General features: G+C 39.1%; 1 protein-coding gene across 2 annotated transcripts in view; it reads left to right on the forward strand.

Annotated features, from left to right (window-relative positions):
- The window catches only part of LOC135472577 (alpha-1,3-mannosyl-glycoprotein 4-beta-N-acetylglucosaminyltransferase B-like), a 48163-nt gene that overhangs the window by 3606 nt on the left and 23492 nt on the right, over positions 1-21065 (forward strand). The window contains exons 1-2 of one of the 2 annotated variants that reach the window (XM_064752137.1): positions 13031-13098; positions 19446-19850. In XM_064752137.1, coding sequence (XP_064608207.1) covers positions 19763-19850 — 88 coding nt within the window. In that variant the 5' untranslated portion in view covers positions 13031-13098; positions 19446-19762. Of the gene's footprint in view, positions 1-13030; positions 13099-19445; positions 19851-21065 lie in introns of those variants that run through there. The other variant, XM_064752136.1, reaches the window with a different exon arrangement.

Below are 21065 nucleotides of genomic sequence, written 5' to 3' on the forward strand. Positions count from 1 at the left end.
AGGCACTGAATTACAGTATTGATGGGTATATCCTGTTGTTTGAAATAAAGAGAATGTCACCTGAACCCAGATATTGAATTTCACATGTAAATTGCCGTATGTCACATGTGCAATGTAGGAAACCGGATAAAAACATAGTCATTTTGAGATGAATAACTTATGAACTACCACGATTTTGCATTTGTGAAGGCCCTGAATTGCTGCTTGTGTCTGATCTATGTGTAATCATGACATTCCTTCTGTTACACCCAGTTGCATAATTCCAAGCTCACATGTTTTATCACGTTGACTGAAATGACGAGACTGGCTTCATCCAAACCAGTTTGCTTTGGGAGCTGTAGATCCAGGGTCAGTCGTGGGTTGAGTCACACCTATGGCCTTGGACTTACGGAAGTTGTAACTTCCTCGCTTGGCATTCAGCATGAAGGCGATAGTGCAACGACTGGTTGGTCCGTATCAGTATAATGGGTCTGGCCATTATACTGTAAGTGGTCTCAGTGAAGCAGCACCAGATAAAAGAGCGGTGGAAATCCGTCCTGCACCAAGGAGGCACTTGTTATGCACTCTAAGGATTCCTTCATCGTCATATGACTGAAAAATTGTTAAGTGGAACGTTAAACCCCAAGCACTCGCTCACTTACTCACCCAAACTCACTGTCATTGTGTTGAAGTGAAAAATTCTAGTTAAGTATGTGTGCATGTTATTATAAATACATGTAAGTCTTTTGCATGAACATTCACCTTCACTGGCTTACTGGTCATCCTATGCATGTCCTTGTACATTGCAAGCACCAAACAGTATTTTGACAGGGCCCGACTGCTTGGTCCAATTTTTTTGTATTAAATGAATAGCTGGAAGATTTGCCATTCTGTCCTGCACCGACTTAAAAATTATTTATTTATTTATTTGATTGGTGTTTTACGCTGTACTCAAGAATATTTCATTTTTACGACGGCGGCCAGCATTATGGTGAGAGGATACCGGGCAAAGCCTGGGGAAACCCACAACCATCTGCAGGTTGCTGCCAGACCTTCCCACATACGGCCGGAGAGGAAGCCAGCATGAGTTGGATTTGAACTCACACCCACCTCATTGGTGAGAGGCTCCTGGGTCATTATGCTGCTCTAACTTAAAAATTATTGCCAAGCTTGTACATGTACATGTGTGTGTACCAAGTGAAAATGTTAGCAGTGAATTTGAAATTACTCGCATCATTTCACTGAAAACGCCAATACATACATGCCTAGATGAATCCCTGAGTCACTTCTGTTGACCAGGCTTTGAAAAGGAATGTCGTCTGCGAAAAGAGCATTGGTACAAAATGTATGTATAAAATCAAAGGAATGTGTTTCTGAAAAATTCCAAGCATTTTTTGCCAACAAATCTAATCAAAGTCATGATAATATAAACATTCCCTGGATCTACCGGGTTTCACGTTTTACAGTGATTCAAAAAAGGACACCTCAAACACAAATGTCTGGAGATTTACCAAATAAAAGACAACCCTGTCTGTATGATATACGTGTAAGCCTTAGTGTAATGACCCCAATCTGTAACGACCCCAATCTGTAAAGGCCGGCTTGGTAGGACAGTAACCCAGCCTGAGTTCAATCAGTACCTTGCGTTCTTGGATGGATGCATTCATTGTCGCCTCACTGGCAGCTTGAAAAGCAACTAATAAAATTATTTATATGTGTAGATGTACATGTACACGAGTCACAAGAATCTATATATTATCTCCCTACCAATAGACTCCATCTTCACGCATTCACTCCAAGATCAAATACCAGTTTTTGAACTGATGTCTGTAGGCTAAAGTGATACATTTTGGCCCTAGTGCATTATAGGCTGGGGCTATAAGGTATACAGCTGTACAAGGTTGTATATGTATAGGTATCCCCTGTGAACACTTTATTTGTCAGAGATGAAAGGGTAGTATTGTCAGGTATGTGAAAAGATTTTATTCCTCGCATCCATTGTTTTGCTGTGATTTTGGTGGCAAAAGGCTGACCACGATGCTATCTTGTGTGGTATTAAATGAAGTTTCATGCAAACTGCATAGCACATATATCACAGGTGTGAAAGTTCACTAACTTTTCAAAGTTTGGTGGTAATCCTCCAGGCGCTTTGCTTCACCCAAAAATTTTTTGTGTGTGGTGTTAAACAGCAACTAAATAAAAAAATGAGTAAATGTAAAGTTCGTTGTATTCTGCTACGTGTATTAGCTGCTGAATGAATACAGATGAATAAAAAAAACCTGTGATGGCTGTGGGTTTCTCCCGGGCCCTATCCGTTTTTTTTCCCCACCATATTAAAGGACAGATTCTTGAGTACGAAAAAAAAAAAAAAAAAATACCAATTTAATAAATAAAACTGAAAAGTTGCACTATCATCAACTACTGTCATGACTGCAAAGTCAAGGACCTCTTGTGGGATTATGTGGGATTACCATTTTCTTATAAATGCAACTCTTAACCATGCCTCTTAATATGGCCACCTTATGGTCCTATCGAGCGTTGTAAACATTTTGCATGTCGGCGGCCAACTACATGATGTCAGTGACACTTCTCGAGAGTAGAATACATACTCCATCATCATCTACTACCAAGCCTTTGGTTGTGATAGCTAAAAATATAATTGTTAGCTAAAAATATCACTGGGCCTGCCAGCTTAATATATTGTCTTCTCAGATGGCTCTGATGGTGTGACAATTAAAGCAATTACATGAAGTGCAGGTACATACATGTACCGTTGCATGAAAATAATATCACTGACGAAGAATAATATAATAATATGATATCCCTGATGAGGTTCAGCCTCCAGGATGAGATACTGAGCCTAGCCTATGACGGAATTTCTAGTGTCGATGCCCTATTGTCCTTTGTGGAAGGGCTTTTTGAAAACATTGTTTTCCAAGAGGAAAATGTCAACATTTGCAGAGCTGGGGACAATGTGGACTGAAGCTTGTGTAGGCAGTGAAGAGCGTGACCTGCACTGGCCAGTGCGATGTAGCTGTTAGCAGGCTTCATTGCTCAGCCAATAATGATATGTGCCTGTTTATAGAATCTAAGGCCTGTTGTGCCTGCTGACCCTATGTCAATATTCGGGTTCAGAGTTCACGTCATGGGAGCATAGTGATCTCCCTTTGTGGCCTGGCATTGTGGCTTGACAGCATGGTTAATGTGCAGATTATATATACATATATTGTAGATTTTGTACAGTTTGATGAGAGAAACTTATTAGAGAAAAAATACATATAACTCTAATTAGACCCTAAACAAATTCAGCCAGTAAAGTGTAACTTTGGATACAATTTGAAAACATAATTTATAAGATTTAAGATGTGAAAATGTACTTTCAGAAGCATACAAAATCCTTAAAATTATATTCTGATGTCAATGCCTAGATAGAAGAGCAGTGGAAATCCGTCCTGCAACAAAGAGGCACATGTGCTGAGAGGACTCCTTCCTCATCATATGACTGAAAAATTGTTAAGTACGACGTTGTTTCCAAAATCAAATTAAAAATTTGCATACCAGTACTAAATTGCTTAGAAATTGCTCTTTCCTGTGCGAATAGTTTGGGGAATTAGGGTAGTATGCTATAACATGCACTTGCCTCTCCGGCTGTACGTGGGAATGTTTGGCAGCAACCTGCAGATGGTTGTGGGTTTCCCCTAGGCTTTACCCGGTTTCCTTCCACCATAATGCTGGCCGCCATCATATAAGTGAAATATTCTTGAGTATGGTTTAAAACATCAGTCAAATAAATAAATAAATATAACAAGCACTTTGTTGAGGATTGATGGTAAGTATTGAAATTTTTTTCCATTTTTGCATTCCATGTAGGCTGCAATGTTATGAAAAAAAAAAGTAAAAGAGACAAATGCTGGTAAATAAGCAGCCATTCTCAACACACAGTGTATGTCTGGTACACAGGGTGTGATTTGCAGTGTCTGATTGTCTCCTTATGACCTGTCATGTACATTCCACAGTCATTGAAATTTGAGATGTTTGCTGAGGAATTTCAGCTATAAGATGTACACTACAGAGCAATCCTGACAGCCTCGAGCAGGGGTGGGGTGGGGGGGGGGGGGGCAGTGTTACATTACAGCCTTCAATGTTAGAGTACTGGGCCCATATTTATCAAACATCCAAGGCAGTCATACAATATATATATATATATATATATATATATATATATAAAGGGAAGTGAGTTATATATATAAAGGGAAGTGAGTATGGCGTAAAGCAAATCGAACGAAAAAAAAAAAAACAAACATCATAGGACTGAAGTCAAAAGTCAAACACACCTACAACTGATATGTTTCACTCTAGAATGTTTAAAATTTGTGCCCAGATTCTTTACTGCAGAATAATGAATTAACCAGAATTCCAGAGGCTATGTCTGGTCATAACACATGCTTGTGTGTTAAAATACTAAAGTAAACTTGACCATCTACACACTGTGATTTGCTTGAAAACATGAAATATTGAACATGAGTGTATTGTGCCTTGTACAATATGGTACTGGTGCATACAGTTATACCGTAAATCGTCAACCTTTTCAGCCACCACAGCCCTATTTTCATTGGAATTTAAGCATATAATTATTATGAAAATGATGCTAAAAATGATTTGTCTGTGTCATGAAAGATGCAAGCTTAGTAAAACCGTGCCAATTATTTCTCTACACCCCATCGTTTTGTTCGAATGTTTCAAAATATCGCCTGCAGAGGAGTTTGAAAAGGTTCAAGAATAAGGGTACAGGTACATTGTACCAGCCTGGAAATAAGCTGAAGGGCAAGTTAATGTCCTCCACGAAGTAGTTAGTTATCATCGTCATATGACTGAAAAATTGTTGAGCACGGCATTAAACCCCAATCACTCACTCACTCTCGAAGTAGTTATTTGAGAGGGGACACAACAAAAGTACCAATTAAATACCAGCTTTTTAATAATTCGAAAGGCTGGGAGATTTGCCATTATATCTTGAATCAACTTAAAGAATTCTATTCAGTCTATTCTCAGGATTGTTGCACACTTGTACAGTATACCAGTATTCAGTATTTTAATTATTACGATATGTCCTACATTTCAAGAATGACTGAATGAATGACTGCTCGGGGTTTAACGTACAGAATAACATTTCATTCATATGATGACAAGGATTCATTCGGTGTGTGTACATATACTGTGTCTTCTTGTGACAGGGCGAGTCCCAGCCACCAAGGTGCTGCTGCTGCCACTGAAGTATATGTACATGTATCACACCCAGTCACATTATGGGGACCCCCGTGGCTCAGATGGTTAGAGTGCTAGCGCAGCGTAAAGACCCAGGAGCCTTTCATCAATGCGGTACTTCATAAAGACCCAGGAGCCTTTCATCAATGAGTACTTCATAAAACACCAATCAAATAAAATAAATAAATACCAGTCACATTATACTGACACTGGGCCAACCATGCAGTCACGTTTACTTGCTCCAACCTCGGTGATAAGCACAAAGCGAGGCAACAAGTGCCATTTTTAAAGTCTTTGGTTTGATACCAGGTCTCCCGATTTTGAGTTTGACGCTCTGACCAGTAGGCCACCGAAGCAGTCAGTACATTTTATCAGTTGGAGTACAGGGAAGATCTACATGGTACATAAATCTCTGTGGCTGATTTATTAATGTCAGATTCATGCGTCTTTGCTGCTTTCAGGTCAGCCATCGGCCTTTTAGTTTTGACTGTCTTCTCAGACTCATTTTGAAATCTCTGTTTACAAGCCTGTGTGGTATGACATTCATGTACATACATACATATATATCCACATTTATTCTTCCTAATGCTATTGATTGATACATGTATTGTCTCTTGAAGTTTAGGATACAAGCTGATACATACATGCCTGTACTCGTAATCTGCTAACAATTGAGAATAACTGTGAGTAAGGCTTGCTTTTCAACAGAAACCCGAGATGGATTTTCATGGATGACAACTTCTCTCTTCTTGGTGATATATACACTTAAGGCGTTGCCGTGAACAACAGTCTCCCAAGTCGTTTATACGAGTCTTGTTACAAACTTCGTCATTCCAGGATACAGTGGACCAGTTTCTGTTTATTAGGTGTACATATATACACTGTGTGTTCCATCAGATTTCAACATGCCCTAATTCTGCAACTTTCAGTGCAGTTTATGCACATTTTTAATTTGATTCTGGGGGCATATTTACATTGGTTGGATTGGCCAACTCCAGGGCTTCACAAATGGTATAAGTTTATCATTTAACATGCAATAATACCTTTATAATTTGCTTGAATGAACACCTTGCAAACATGTGAAAAAGATTGAAGAATTACAGTAATTGAAAATTCTCATTGTGTGCTGACTAAATCATAGTATACATGTGAGTTAAGGCAATGCATAGAGTGTGTGATATCTGGGACGCAGCAAAGTAAACCGAATGTTAGCAACGGGTCCATGAATTCATAGCAAAAGTGATAAAAATATTCAAAGTGTTAAAAATATTAAGAATGATGATTGGGGCCGAGTTGCTTGGATTTTGGTTTGCTTATTTGTTTGAGTTTTGAAGTTACTTTTAACAGAAAAGATATCACTAGACTAAATATATATATGTATTGATAAAGAGTCACATTTAAACTTTTACATTTTTGTGATATACAGTATAGGTAACCGAGATAATGTTTTAAATAAGCAAAAATGCCCACATGGGGAAATTTGAACGGGCTTCCATGCTCTCTCGTAACCAATCAATGGTGAGATATTTCTACCACCCTAGAAGGCATCTGTTCTGCTGTGACATGACCCATTCCTAGTTCACCATTTTTTCCATGTAGAACTAGCATTAAAATCAGCTGTTTTACTTCCGATTACGAAACAGTTCTGATCTACTTTAAAGCCATTTTCAATGAGAGAGTGGTAGTGGAATATGTCTGGCAGGGGCCTCCGTGGCTCAGTCGGTTAGCCCGCTAGTGCAGCGTAATGACCCTGGAGCTTCACACCAATGCGGTCGCTGTGAGTTCAAGTCCAGCTCATTCTGGCTTCCTCTCCGGCCGTAAGTGGGAAGGTCTTCCAGCAACCTGCGGATGGTCGTGGGTTTCCCCCAGGCTGTGCCCCGTTTCCACCCACCATAATGCTGGCCGCTGTCGTATAAGTGAAATATTCTTGAGTACGGCGCAAAACACCAATCAAAAAAAAAAAAATATATGTCTGGCATTATACCTCAAGGTCTCAGGCAGATGGCCACAACGCGTGGCCTTCAGTTGTAATGAGAAGAGGGACCATACCTCACACAATAAAGGAGTGTTTTGTCCCTAATACTGAAGAGCTTAGGGTAAGGATGACAAGACATGATGTTTCCGATTTCTTTAAAATGCCCCATGGCCTCAAAAGAATTCCAGATGAAAAGGTGATCTATAGAGTCACCAAGCAATTAATTAAAAAATGCCTGTGCCTGTTTAGGTTTGTATGGACCCCTCCTCTGAAAAAAGTTTGGTTATATTTTGTTCTTGTCTTTACTTTTAAAGCTGCAATGGTGTTTGCTTGAGGTATATTTGACTGTCAGATCCCTCATATTGGTATTGCTGCCTCACTGAAGCACCATGTCAAACATACCAAGCTCTATCTTCATTAAATCAAGCCTGTACATATATATCATGCTAAAACGGAACTTAAAGGAAAACACCTCTTAAATCGAAGTAGGCATCACGAAATAGACCACTTGCACCATGCATTCTGTTCTATGCTGGGAAGCAAACATCATTCCCTACTTTTCGAGGCACTTTTCTGCCTTGTGCCCAGAAGCGCCATATAGTTCCTGAATACAGGGTCCAGCAAACAGGTTGGGTACAGAACATGCAGAATGGGTTCTCCGTGTGTGGATGTGATTTTCCGGTACAGGACACCTTGTCGCTCCACAATCTTGTCCCATTCCTTGAGTTACCTCAGCATAGTAGAGAACTTTTTAGTTCTCTCCATTCTGTCAACCTAATTTGACAATAGTGCTTGAGTCTGCTGATATTGGGATCATTCGTCTGAAACTGAACAGTACTATTACACTTCCACTGTGGTCATACAGTAGTCTCAGAGGCATTAATATTACCCACACAAACACAAGGTTGCAAAATAACTTTCTGCAACGCACAGTTCTGCAGCAGGACATGTCTGGAATATACTGGTCATTTGAGAGTCTAGACATCTCAGCCCTCTTCATGCTCAGACGTTGTGGGGAGATGTTCGGGTAATCTGGACAATGCATCCGCAGTTACGTTAAACTTCCCCTGCCTGTGTATAAATGGAAAATTGAAATGACGACAATTCATTTACCCAACGTTGTTCCAGTGCACGCACTTTGTTTTTTGGTCGTCACATAATCCAGTGGGTTGTTATCCATAAATACCGTGGAGGATGATCCTTACAAATATGACCTAAATTTATCACAGACTACCCACTTCAGTGTAAGGAGTTCAATCCGTTCGCTTGAGTATCCAGCCTTTAGTTCTGGTTGTCCCCTTGATGCAAAAGCATCAACCTGAAGCTGCTTTTATGCACTTGTCCCGAGACGGCACCAAGTCCTCTATTCCTGGCATCCACCTCCAGAACGCATTGTTTGAAAAATCAAGGTACATCAAGACCGGAGGATTAGTTACACGTATCTTCTGCTTTCCGACAGCGTTTGTCCCACAAGTGAGAAATATTACAGTTCTCTTCAAATCGCACTTTGCTGGCTGTCTCCTGACTGCATTTTCCAAGTAAATCACAGAGCGGACCTGCTGTTGTTGCAAACTTCTCCACAAATTGCCTATAATCGGTAGCAAAACCAAGGAAGGGGTGTACCTCTTTCAGCGTCAGTGGAACTGGCCATTCTGCAACAGTGTGTTTTATCTGGATCTGTCTTCACACCAGATTCCAAGATCACATGACCAAGAAACTTAACATGCTTTTGAAGGAAGCAACACTTCTCAAGCTCCGCTTTTAATCCATGCTTACAGAGTTTCTCTAGGGTATACGTCAACTGCTCCAGGTGATCAGGTATACCAGTGGACCAAACAGTGACATCTTCCAGATGTACAAATAATCTTTCCATATGGCTGTCTCTTAAAACAAAATGCAGTTACCTTTGAAAAGTTGCTGGAGCATTCGTAACTCCAAAAGCATACGATTAAACACAAACAATCCAAAAGGTGTGGTTAATGTTTTCTTACAGGTATCAGACTCTTCTACCTCAATCTGAATGTATAAAGCTGCTTTAAGACCCAGCGTGGTATAGGACGCGCCAAGCCATAAGATCTAATGATTCTTCATTGTGAGGCAATGGGTATACACCTCTAACAACCTAGGCATTCAGCCTGCAATGGTCACAGCACATGCTTAGTTTGCCATTTTTCTTCCTGGTCAGGACTGTTGGTGCTCCATAGTTAAATGATTTGCGATGTATAATGTCCTTCTCTAGAAGGTCTTGTGAACGACTTTTAATTTCAGATATAAGGTTAGCAGGAATTCCGAGATAAGGTTGTGAAACAGGCTCTGAATCTTGTCTCTATGGCTTTCCTCAAAGCCTTCCAGACCCGGCAAACCAGTTGCACCAACATTCTGATCAGTATTCGAAGAAACAATGACACTATGTACATCAGCTGTTACCAATAGTTCTTTGGTCATTTCAAAGTCACATTAAGAGCCCAAACGAGTCTGGTGGCAACCAAATATCTTTATCAGATAATTTTGTAACTTCAACGAAATCATATGAGAGAGTCGGCCCAACAGTCAGTTGGTCGACATGAAATGTATGTTCTATGGACTTGACTAAAAGCGGTCTGTTTGATGGAATACCTGAACATTTGGTCTTTGCTGAGGTGAGTGCTGGGACTAGAACTTTTGTATTACCTGCGACCTGGTTGAAGGCTTTTCTTTGGTCTCCTGATATCAAGGTACAACCCACACAGCTGTTCAAAAAGCAAGGTGTCTGTGATAAAACATTCATTTCAAAAGTACAGGGCTGAGTGTGCGCCCTAGCCCAGTGCTGAGTATCTTTGCGCTGTAGCCCAGCGCTGAGTATCTCAGCGCCGTAGCCAGCACTAAGTGTCATCCACACCAGGATGCACAGTTGCAGATTCTGCTACATTTACCTTTTCATGAACAGTGGCCTTTGCACAGCCCATCTCATCGCATTCCTAAAGTCCCAGTTGTCTCAGTTCCAGGAAGCTCGTCTCAGGATTGTTTCACGAGAAACCCTTGGACTGACACAGGCCTGATTCCCACAACAAATTGTTCCTTTAACATCTGGTCCCTCTTTTTAGAATTTATCGTTAGCCATTCGATTAAAGCCATCATTGCATGGGAATATTCAGTCAGCGATTCGAAAGAATGTTGTATCATGTTATAAAATTCTCTGTGTTTTTGCGAATGTGAAACTCTGCACCCAAATGTAGAACAGAGTATATCAAAAAACGCATTGACTGTCTTAGGGGCACGGTGTCAGATCTCATCTTCAAGGGCGCCAAACAAGTAATCCGTCATAAAGAATACAGCCCTTTTACTGTCCATTTGCTGTGTAGTTATCATCCTGGATGCTCGTTCAACCCAGCTCTCAGGATCATCCTTCCCACCATAAAGAGGTAACGTTATGGGAGGTGGAGCAAATACTTTGGTCAGTTGCTGTTTTGCAGCCAGAGTTGCTCTTAGCTGTTGCAGCTTGTCCTCCTAGGCATCAACTTTTGTGTCCATCATTTTATTGACTAATCACAGGATGTATTGGAGCAATCACAAGATGTATTGGAGCAGTCACAGGATGTATTGGCGCAATCACAGGATGTATTGGTGCAATCACAGGATGTATTGGCGCAATCACAGGATGTATTTGCGCAATCACAGGATGTATTAGCGCAATCACAGGATGTATTGGAGCAGTCACAGGATGTATTGGCGCAATCACAGGATGTATTGGCGCAATCACAGGATGTAGGCCCTATTGGTGCAATCACAGGATGTATTGGAGCAGTCACAGGATGTATTGGAGCAATCACAGGATATATTGGAGCAATCACAGGATGTATTGGAGTTCCGTGTATATTCCGCCAACTTTTGACCCTAATGTGCCCGGAGGGTCCAATCTATAGTCAACAAGTATACATGACCTGGTAATGGAAATCCTCGAAAAACAGCACAGTAGACACAAGTTGCAGCACATTCTATCTGGTCTTAAGTCATCCCAGATTTACTCCGACTTTATAAAACTATACATCCACTCTAAAGTATAAAACCGGTTAAGTTACCTGAACAAACTTGGTGGTTACACCACCCAAGCCGCATGAACTGCACAGACATCGGCCAGACAAGGGCCGATAACCACACACGCGACCAAGGGCCAATAATTCACCCCGTTTTTATCTATTTTACCCATATAAAACAGGCAAATGACTGCCGGTCATACAGATAAACATGTACAGCCTTTGTTATTGATCTCTTTGTAGTGTCAATATGAAAGTTAGAGTTTTTTCTGACGTGTTAGAAGTGTACATACACGTTGATGTTCTGTGAACATTATATCATTATGGTATCTGGCCATCATTCGAAATGTGTTCATTTGGCATACCTTGACAGACCATCCAATAAGGGACCCATTATAAAGTTTTTTTTAACTTTCTTTTGATGCAATTTATTGTTTGTAATTTTCTTCCTGATGTTACATGTAGTTCCTTTAAACTAGCACACTTCTCAAATCTGGAGGCCTGCCTATCTTTCTCTTGATCTGAAATTCTAAAACAATTACTAAGAAATAAATAACTACAGTAAGAATCTTTCTGTACAGTAACTGATCAAATGGAAACCGGATACGTATGCATTTATTTTTGCCATGTTAACCATTTCAAATTCTATATACTTCTGAATACTTTTGATACATGTACAATCCCAAGATATAGATTTGTATTGTGCTGATTTCTCTAATTACAATTTCTCATTTGATCTGTCCTTTTACCTGCATACCGCAGTCCAAAAAAGTAAAACTGCATTGAAATTTTCTGAAGTTAAAAATGTGCAATTGAATTAGATGATAAATGGTACACAAATTTTCAGGGCATAAGGGATCGTCCCCATTCTGGACAATTCTCATGCAAGATGAACACACCAGCCATCAGCATTCGAGTTATGAGGCTAGGATATCGTCGTGACGTCATTTTGTGATGTCTCTCTCTGGCATGGTGGGATAATTGGCTGGTTCCCTGCCTCTGACGTCAGATTGCGCCAATGACTTCAAAATACGCAGGACATGTCGGGGAACCAGACTAGTTGGGGTAAATCACCGCATTTTGAAGCAGGCAGGCATATACATGTAGGCTATAGTAATGAAAATTATCTACAAAACATCCGACTTACCTTGTCAATCCTCCAAAATAAATATTTCAGGTACATATGTAATAAATACTATGCTGTGGATAATATTAATTCTTGTCTGTATCTGTGACCACCCATTTAAAAATGCATTGACATGCCCCAACGTGCAGTAAAGCAATGACATGAAGCTCAAAGGAACATCATCACAATGATGTAACGTCACAATCTGAAAGCTCCGTTTCACCTCCACTGAGTTATTGAATGACCTTGACACAACATCAGAGACACAATATCAGCAACCATTCATGGTCTTTTGGTGACAAATTATTTGAAAATTACAATAGATGCACGCTTTATATTCATTTACAGTTCCTGTATATATTTTTCTGAGCATCAGAACAGAACCTGCAGACAGTACCCTCTTCTCTGTCGGACAGCTAGGATTGATCCTTGACTGTTTCATTTACATTAACCACAGTTTGAAGAAACATATCGCCGATGGCGAAAAATTTGCCCTTTTATTTTCAGACATCATGCCTACTGACATGTATCTGAGTGAACAACCGCATGTTTAGTTTTATCGGAGTTTCCCTTTGACCATCAACTCACTCAAGTCCCTAGAGTTAGAAACGGACTGGGTTACCTCCCCTTATTGTATAGACGGCGTGAGATGTTCTGAAAACTTCCAAACGAAGGACATATACAGTATTGTGTTGTAATTATGCGGCCTAACATGTAAATTCAGTTCTGCCAGTCAGAAGGTTGGGAATTATGAATGCTTTAGAATACATTGTGGATAGAAAGGCCATCATGACAATTGTATTTGGTTTACCAGACTTATAAATTGCTTTCCATCTGTTATATTGTTTTCATGTGTGATCCACAAGCAAACGTTGTATTGTGTGAATATTTGAATTTGTGACGGATTTCCCCTTCTAATTCTCTTAATTAACATTTTTCGTAAAATGTAGGCCCAGGAGGTTTAATCAGGTGTCAGATGCAACTCATTTTTGTACAAATTTAGCTGAACCACCTTAGAATTTTTCTTCATTGTTCACATATTAAGGTTAGGCCTATGCAAAGGTACAGGCCGGGCGGTTGAGTCCAAGATTTTCCTCTGAACTGAAGTGTAAAGGAGCACTCATTGGATAATACAGTCACATTTAGGTTGTTGATACACTATACATGTATTTTACAGCTAGTTAAAATATATTAGAATTTTGTTTGTTTTGGATAGCACTGAAAATTTTTTGCGCAGTGTAATTACCCACCTTCTTTGAGGTTACCAGCAACTTCACTTCTGGCAACTATAGCTCAAAAATTGGTGGTCATACTAGGTTGATTTTTTGATATGTTGTAGATATGCTGCATGTGGAGGTATGGCATGATAGCTTGCGAAAGTTATTGAATATGTTAACGCTTAACTCTTTGACAAGGTGCGCACAGCCCTTGAAAATCCTTGAAAGTGCTTGAAAAATAGTTTCATTTTCAAGTACTTGAAAGTCCGTAAAAAAGACAAATATTCCTGGAAACTCCTTGAAAATCTTAGTTTGTCCCGAACTTAAATATTGTCTGCTGACCGCGGAGTCTGCATATCAGGAGCTCGCTGATAATTCTCCCATAATCTGGGCTTCCGCTGGCACTCGCCATTGTCGCAAATTTAGAACAATGTTTTGAAATGGCGATAAAATTTGAAAAAAATGCGAATGGTTTTGACGACAAATTTATTTAATTAAGAAAAAATACAAACGCTATACAAAATTTACCGTGAGAGCTTTCTGGGGTTTTTATCAAATTTTCTCAATTTTCTTATGAAAATAATCCACTTACTTTCATTTCAAACGGCCTCATCTCAACGAAACAACAACAACACAGTTGTTTGGCGATTACTTGACAGAAACCTACAAAGGGGGTTCAGCATTGTTGGAAGTTGACTTACATTAAATAACGCTGGAAATCATTTTTGTTAAATAATGAATGAGAATCATGGCGTTTTAGGGGATGCCTTTCAACGCCAATTGATCATGGTAGAGTTACACCTGTAAATGAAGTTACCTCCCATGAAAAACTGTTCCACTTAATAAACTTTTTTTGGGGATCCAAAGTAAAATTAAATGTTTCAGAATATGTGCCGTTACATAAATGTGTACGCTGTCTGGTTTTTTCCTGTCAGACTGTGTTACTCCAATGTGCTGATCATAATGTTGCATTTAAATAAACTGAATGTACAAATTAATTTCGTAACAAATTTTTCTGATAAAGGAAATTACATTTTACTAGAATCCTACAGATAGGTTGAAAAAAGGATTGAATTTTTTTTCTCAAAAAACAAAAATATGCTGCCAAGCATTGGGCCATTATTTTGAGGGCAATTGTTCTAAATGTAACATTTGATAAACTCCAGATATAGTTGGAAGAGACCAAACTGATTCTAGCAGCTACACAAAGGCAGATAGAAACGAATTACAGAAGGGGACCTACAAGAGTCGTGGCTGCTAAGGAAGTATGGCTAAAGAAAAATATTATTTACTACAAAATCTGATGAGTGGCTAAAGTGTCTGGCTAAAAAAAATACTGACCAAGAGGAAGCCCTGCATAATGATATATATGACGTTTTTTTGACTGAGCCAAGGCCGTGTCAAAGAATGTGTCACATTACAGAGGTAAAGGGCAGATATTTCTTGCAAAAGCAAGCGTACTATTCAATATACACGCATGCAAATTAAAGCATCTATAATTCAGGCTTAAAATATAGCCTATAATTTGCACCATGGTATGTTTAAACTAGCCTTGAAAATCACAAAAATTCCTGGAATTTCATTTTCATATACCTGTACAAACCCTGTTTGAGGTTGAAGTTGACAAATTTGTTACATAAATAGTAAGGAAAATAAGTGCGCTCATGTAGAGGATTGCTATGAGCATAATGGAAGCAACATATACCAGGCACAGCCATAAAAGAAATAAAACAAGTTGGCTGGACAAATTGCTCAACATAGCAGAGGGTGCAATCCTGATCACTTGGCTACCAGCCCTACATGTATACATACACTGTATATCTAATGCATGTACATGTTAACTTAAATACCTGTACATCATGTAGTAGTAGATAATTGCTGTTTCTTGCTCTACTGAGGAAAAAATTTACAATGTGCTCATAAACAACTGTAGTCAGTGTGCGCAGGTACTATTTTCCTCATACAAAGCTGTAGTTAATATTCACAGGTACTGTATGCCTCATACACAGCTGTGGTCATTATGCGCAGGTACCATATCCCTCATACACAGCTGTAGTAAATATGCACAGGTACCATATCCCTCATACACAGCTGTAGGCAATATGCGCAGGTACTATATTCCTCATACAACCTGTAGTTAATGTACGCAGGTACCGTATCCCTCATACACAGCTGTAGTCAATGTGTGCAGGTTCTATATTCCTCATACAAAACTGTAGTTAATGTGCGCAGGTACCGTATCCCTCATACACAGCTGTAGTCAATGTGCGCAGGTACCGTATCCCTCATACAAAGCTGTGGTCATTGTGTGCAGGTACCGTATCCCTCGTACAAAGCTGTAGTCAATGTGCGCAGGTACTATGTTCCTCATACAAAGCTGTAGTTAATGTGCGCAGGTACTTTATCCCTCATACACAGCTGTAGTCAATGTGCACAGGTACTATATTCCTCATACAAAGCTGTAGTTAATGTGCGCAAGTACCATATCCCTCATACACAGCTGTGGTCCGTGTGCGTAGGTACCGTATTCGTCATACACAGCTGTGGTCAATGTGCGCATTTCAACCTTGATCATATGTGTTCTTATTGGTTGAGAGCAGCCAGAAAAAAGACAGTATGTGTATGTGCTAAATAGGGAAATCTCACAGTATTTTCACCAAGGGTTCTCGCCATATGTGGGAAGGTCTGCCAGCAACTTATTGCTAAAATGTTCCACAGCCCTTTGTGAAAATACTCTTTGTAGTACATACTGTCTGTTTTCTTGTTCCACTCAACAAATTAATCTACAGGATTTTCCTTGTAGTACCCATTCTCTCTGAAAGCTCTATTTCCTGTAGTAAATGCAACTTGTTGATTTTGCTGCATTGTTTCTTAAAAACGAAAGTATCTGCTAAATACATGTAGGTTAGCCCATGAATGACTCGGACAAATCAGCATATATATCAGCTTTGCCTCAAAATGTTGTGTTGTCATACCTCAATGTGGACATTTACATGTACATCCTGTACATACTTGTATCATTGGTAGCAGGATAAGAGGTTACCAGGTACACAGAGCTCATGAGTTTTGTTAAAGGAAAAGACCTCCAAAAATCAAAGTAGGCATCATTAAATAGAGCACTTAAAACTATACATGGATTTAAATGAAATTTATGTTTTAAAATTTTTGTGAAAGGAGTTAAAGGTGCTCAAGCATTTGAATTTTAAGGTGGACTTTATAGACAATACTATAAGAGGTTAGGAACTCACAGAAAGTGTTTTCAACTATAATAGAGACACTGAATGTTGGGATAACTCTTTTTGCCCATGAGTGAAAGATTACTGAAATAATGTTACCAACAATTCCTTCCTTCTGATGAACATATGGGAAAAATGTGACATGATGTTGGAGTTCTTAAGATACTATCAGCAGTGCTCATAAAGCCCACCGTAGTTTTCTAATTTTGAATGCCTTTCAACACTCTTAAAAAAATGTGAAAAAATAAATGAAAGTATTTTTATACATATTTTTCAATTGCCTGTAAGATGAACCTTACTTCATATTTTAGCTTTCTTTTCCTTTGAGTTCATCACCCTGTCCCCCCCCCCCTCCCCCTCCACCTAACTTTGGCCCACAAAACGGCATGACATACATGTGTTGTTCATCCTTAGAATGTCACCTCTGTGCCTGCATATTTATTGACCATTCCTATTTAATCGAGTAGGGTTAAAATACCACAAGCGTTTGTTCATTACAAGTTCATCTAAAATCGCTGAAGATATTTGCATGAATGAATGAATTATTATAGATTAACGCCTCATAAGCAATACATGTATTTCCAACATATTGTGACAGTTAAAAATATATGGGTTGTACATGTAACTTGTTGGTAATTGTCATATTTTACTATGTACATGTATATGAACTAAATGATATACTATTAAATAACATCCCACATGTATTCATACAATATTTATGATATATTCATAACATATTCATGACTTAAAAGGAAATAATTATGTAATTGCTTGTGGAAGTGAGCTTTATATGTAGTGACATCACTGCATCATTAATTTATTCCCAAGAAGCAGGACATCAGTCAGCATGCAAGTATAAATGTGTACGTGAATATGTATGTAGTCAATATACTAGGTTCCCGATAATAACCTCTAATTCTTCACATCGTTAAAATGATACTAATTATTGTGGCTGACAGAAAATCATGCCTGTGCTCCGTCTCTACAAGGCTCTAGGGGCTTTGTTGTTTACTTTGTCACTTAATATACAGTGTATTATTTATGAATGTGCAAATGCAGGCATATGTATTGGATCATCGCATACCTTATAAAACATGGACCCGTTATCTAGGCAGACAGAAAGACATTTACACATACATGTATCCTATCATATGTGGTATGTGCAGTATGCTATAATTATATTAGTGAAGAGTTGTTAGAATAACAGCATGGCATTAGGCTCTTCACATGTGCTTCAGCCAGGAGTATTATGCAGTACTTTATTCTGGGATTTTATCTCCCAGCTCCAGGCAGACCTTGCTAATGCTAAGCCTGAAATCCCCCCAGTGTGGTATTAACACTCAAGTAAAGGTACAATGCATGTGTCGGTACCTTATAAGCTGCGTGATTTGTAGGCCTACCTTGTGTGTGTGTGTGTGTAACAGCTGGGCCCAGACTTGAGCAATGTAAAAACAGGGTGTTTTCAGCTTAACCGGTATATGTAAATATTATGAGAAAGTCTCCACATTTACTGTAATTCTTGCACCTTTTCAGATGTTTGCAAGGTGTCCTGTTCAAGCATTGTTCTGAATGCCTTTTTCTGTGTAGAAGGATAAAGTTATTATTGTAAGCGCTATACATGTACTTGAGAGTATAATCTGTGTACTCAAGTGTGGGTGTTGTAGTTGATTATCTTTGCAAAGTGTCGTAATTACAAGCCTGATCTAGCTTCACGATGTGGACAGAGGTGACACATCTGTATGCTGTGCATAGAATCATACACATTTGTGGACATTTACTGGATATTTTTAAACATACATGTAGTTGCTTCTGAACATGTACGTGTATTAAGTTGTATCTGGTCTCCTAAATGTATTTGTATAGGATCTCTTACATGTATTTGTATAGGGTCTTCTACATGTAGTTGTATTGGGTCTCCTACATGTATTTGTGTTGGGTCTCCTACATGTATTTGTATAGGGCCTTCTACATGTAGTTGTATTGGGCTTCTACATGTAGTTTTATTGGGTCTCCTACATGTATTTGTGTTGGGTCTCCCACATGTATTTGTGTTGGGTCTCCCACATGTATTAGTATTGGGTCTCCTATACGTATTTGTGTTGGGTCTCCTACATGTATTTGTATAGGGTCTCCTACATGTATTTGTATAGGGTCTCCTACATGTATTTGTGTCGTGTCTCCTACATGTATTTGTATAGGGTCTCCTACATGTATTTGTATAGGGTGTCCTACATGTATTTGTCGTGTCTCCTACATGTATTTGTATAGGGTCTCCTACATGTATTTGTGATTGTTCTCCTACATGTATTTGTATTGGGTCTCCTATGTGTATTTGTCTCCCACATGTATTTGTATAGTCTCCTACATGTATTTTTATTTGTCTCCAACATGTATTTGTATTGGGTGTCCTACATGTATTTGTATTGGGTCTCCTACATGCATGTGTATAGGGTCTCCTACATGTATTTGTATTGGGTCTCCTACATGTATTTGTATTTGTCTCCTACATGTATAAAAATCAGTGCCCCTTGTGTGTATGTGGGATGAACTTTATTACAGTTTTCCATACCTGATAAAGTTAAATGTACATATGTTGCCCCTTGTAAGGTAAAGCATTGTGGATATACTTTTCAGGCTGGTGGACAGAACATTGAGCTGATGGCTGTATGATGAGAGCAGCAAGACACTAACTGCTGTCCTCAACTGTACGAGTCACTTATCACCTATACCTGGAGGGGGGGAGAGGGCAGCGAATGTGCGTCACAGGTAGAGAACAGTAAGACAGCTGACTAACCCTGCCCATGTGATCCACATGCACAACTACATGTATAACTGTATGGACCCTGCCAGGAGCCCTATTGTGCAGTCATGACTGCAGCTTGCCTGCCGTGACGTGGTGGTCGCCCCAACTGTGTACCCTTCGCCCACTGCGTCCACGACAAGCCGATCCAATGAGAGCCCGACCTAAGAATGTCCTCCTCCTCATCTTTGTGGTGGTTGCTCTACCTGTCTTTTGGATGTCATTTGTCATCAAGCCAGGTATTTACTAACACAGTCCTGTATACATTTATTATTTATATATGGGTGAATTGTCAGGATTTCCTTCACTGATAAAATGCCACATATGTTGCATAACATTGAGAAGGAAATATTTTACCTGTACTTTGTGATGTTCCAATCTGAGTTCAGCGAAAAGCTTGTGTAAACTCATGACTGATGACCAAGCCACAAATATCCCCAAACTCTCCATCTAGGCCTACAGAAAGCGATGGAACTTTGACATAGAAAGTCATTACACTGCATTTACATAGATGTACAGGAGAGCAAACATTGGATGGGCTTTGCTGGATAATCATATGAAAGGCAAAGAAAACACTAAAATGAAGAATACATATTTGATGAAGTATTTATTTTAGATGAAAAGAAATATTAAACATTGACAAGGAAGATAGTTTGATTTATTAGGGGTCTACGCTTGTATCCCTCTTGAAATCATTCGGACTGTTATTGTTCTCGGTCAAGTCATAAAATTGCAATATCTCCAAAACTGGTAAAAGTAGAAAAAGCAAACTTTGGAGTCTTAATAAGGAACATATGAAACAACTTTTGACGTTTTACCAGTCATGTGATTTAGGGGCCATTTTGAATTTTAGTGATAAGCTAAAAAAATTTTCCCCTCGAGATAAACAGTTTTTAGGTGGATTGCCTTACCAATATTGTAAAAAAGGTTTATTTTTTTTATGAAATAAGTCCAAAACTGACCAATGAACTTGGCTCAAAAGTAGGTAAATTTTGAGAACTGCTTTTAATCATTGAACAAACACTCTCTGGTTCCCATTGACCAAAAAAAAAACAACAAAAATTTGACCAAACCTTCCTATGGAAATAACACGGGAGCTTCGTGCTTTTTGTCCAGCCAAGTCAAATCAATTTGAAACAACAGATATACATGAAATGTAGTGACCAAACCTGTGGATGGTCGTGGGTTTCCCCCATAATGCTGGCCGCCGTCATACAAGTATGATATTCTTGAGTCCAGAGTGAAACACCATTCAGATAACTGGCTGGTAATTTACTCTCATTGCTTGTTGTACATGTATGTGTTTATATACATATATTGTGGTAAAAGCAGTTTTACTTGTCTGTCCTTACATAGTATTCTGATTACATGCATCTGTTGTTTTAGTTGTATCAACATTGATATATCACAGTGTGTGAATTGTTGTTTCCCTCAGAGATCTGTCTGGTTTCCTC

The sequence above is a fragment of the Liolophura sinensis genome, chromosome 8, assembly GCF_032854445.1.
Source record: "Liolophura sinensis isolate JHLJ2023 chromosome 8, CUHK_Ljap_v2, whole genome shotgun sequence".
Lineage (NCBI taxonomy): Eukaryota > Metazoa > Mollusca > Polyplacophora > Chitonida > Chitonidae > Liolophura > Liolophura sinensis.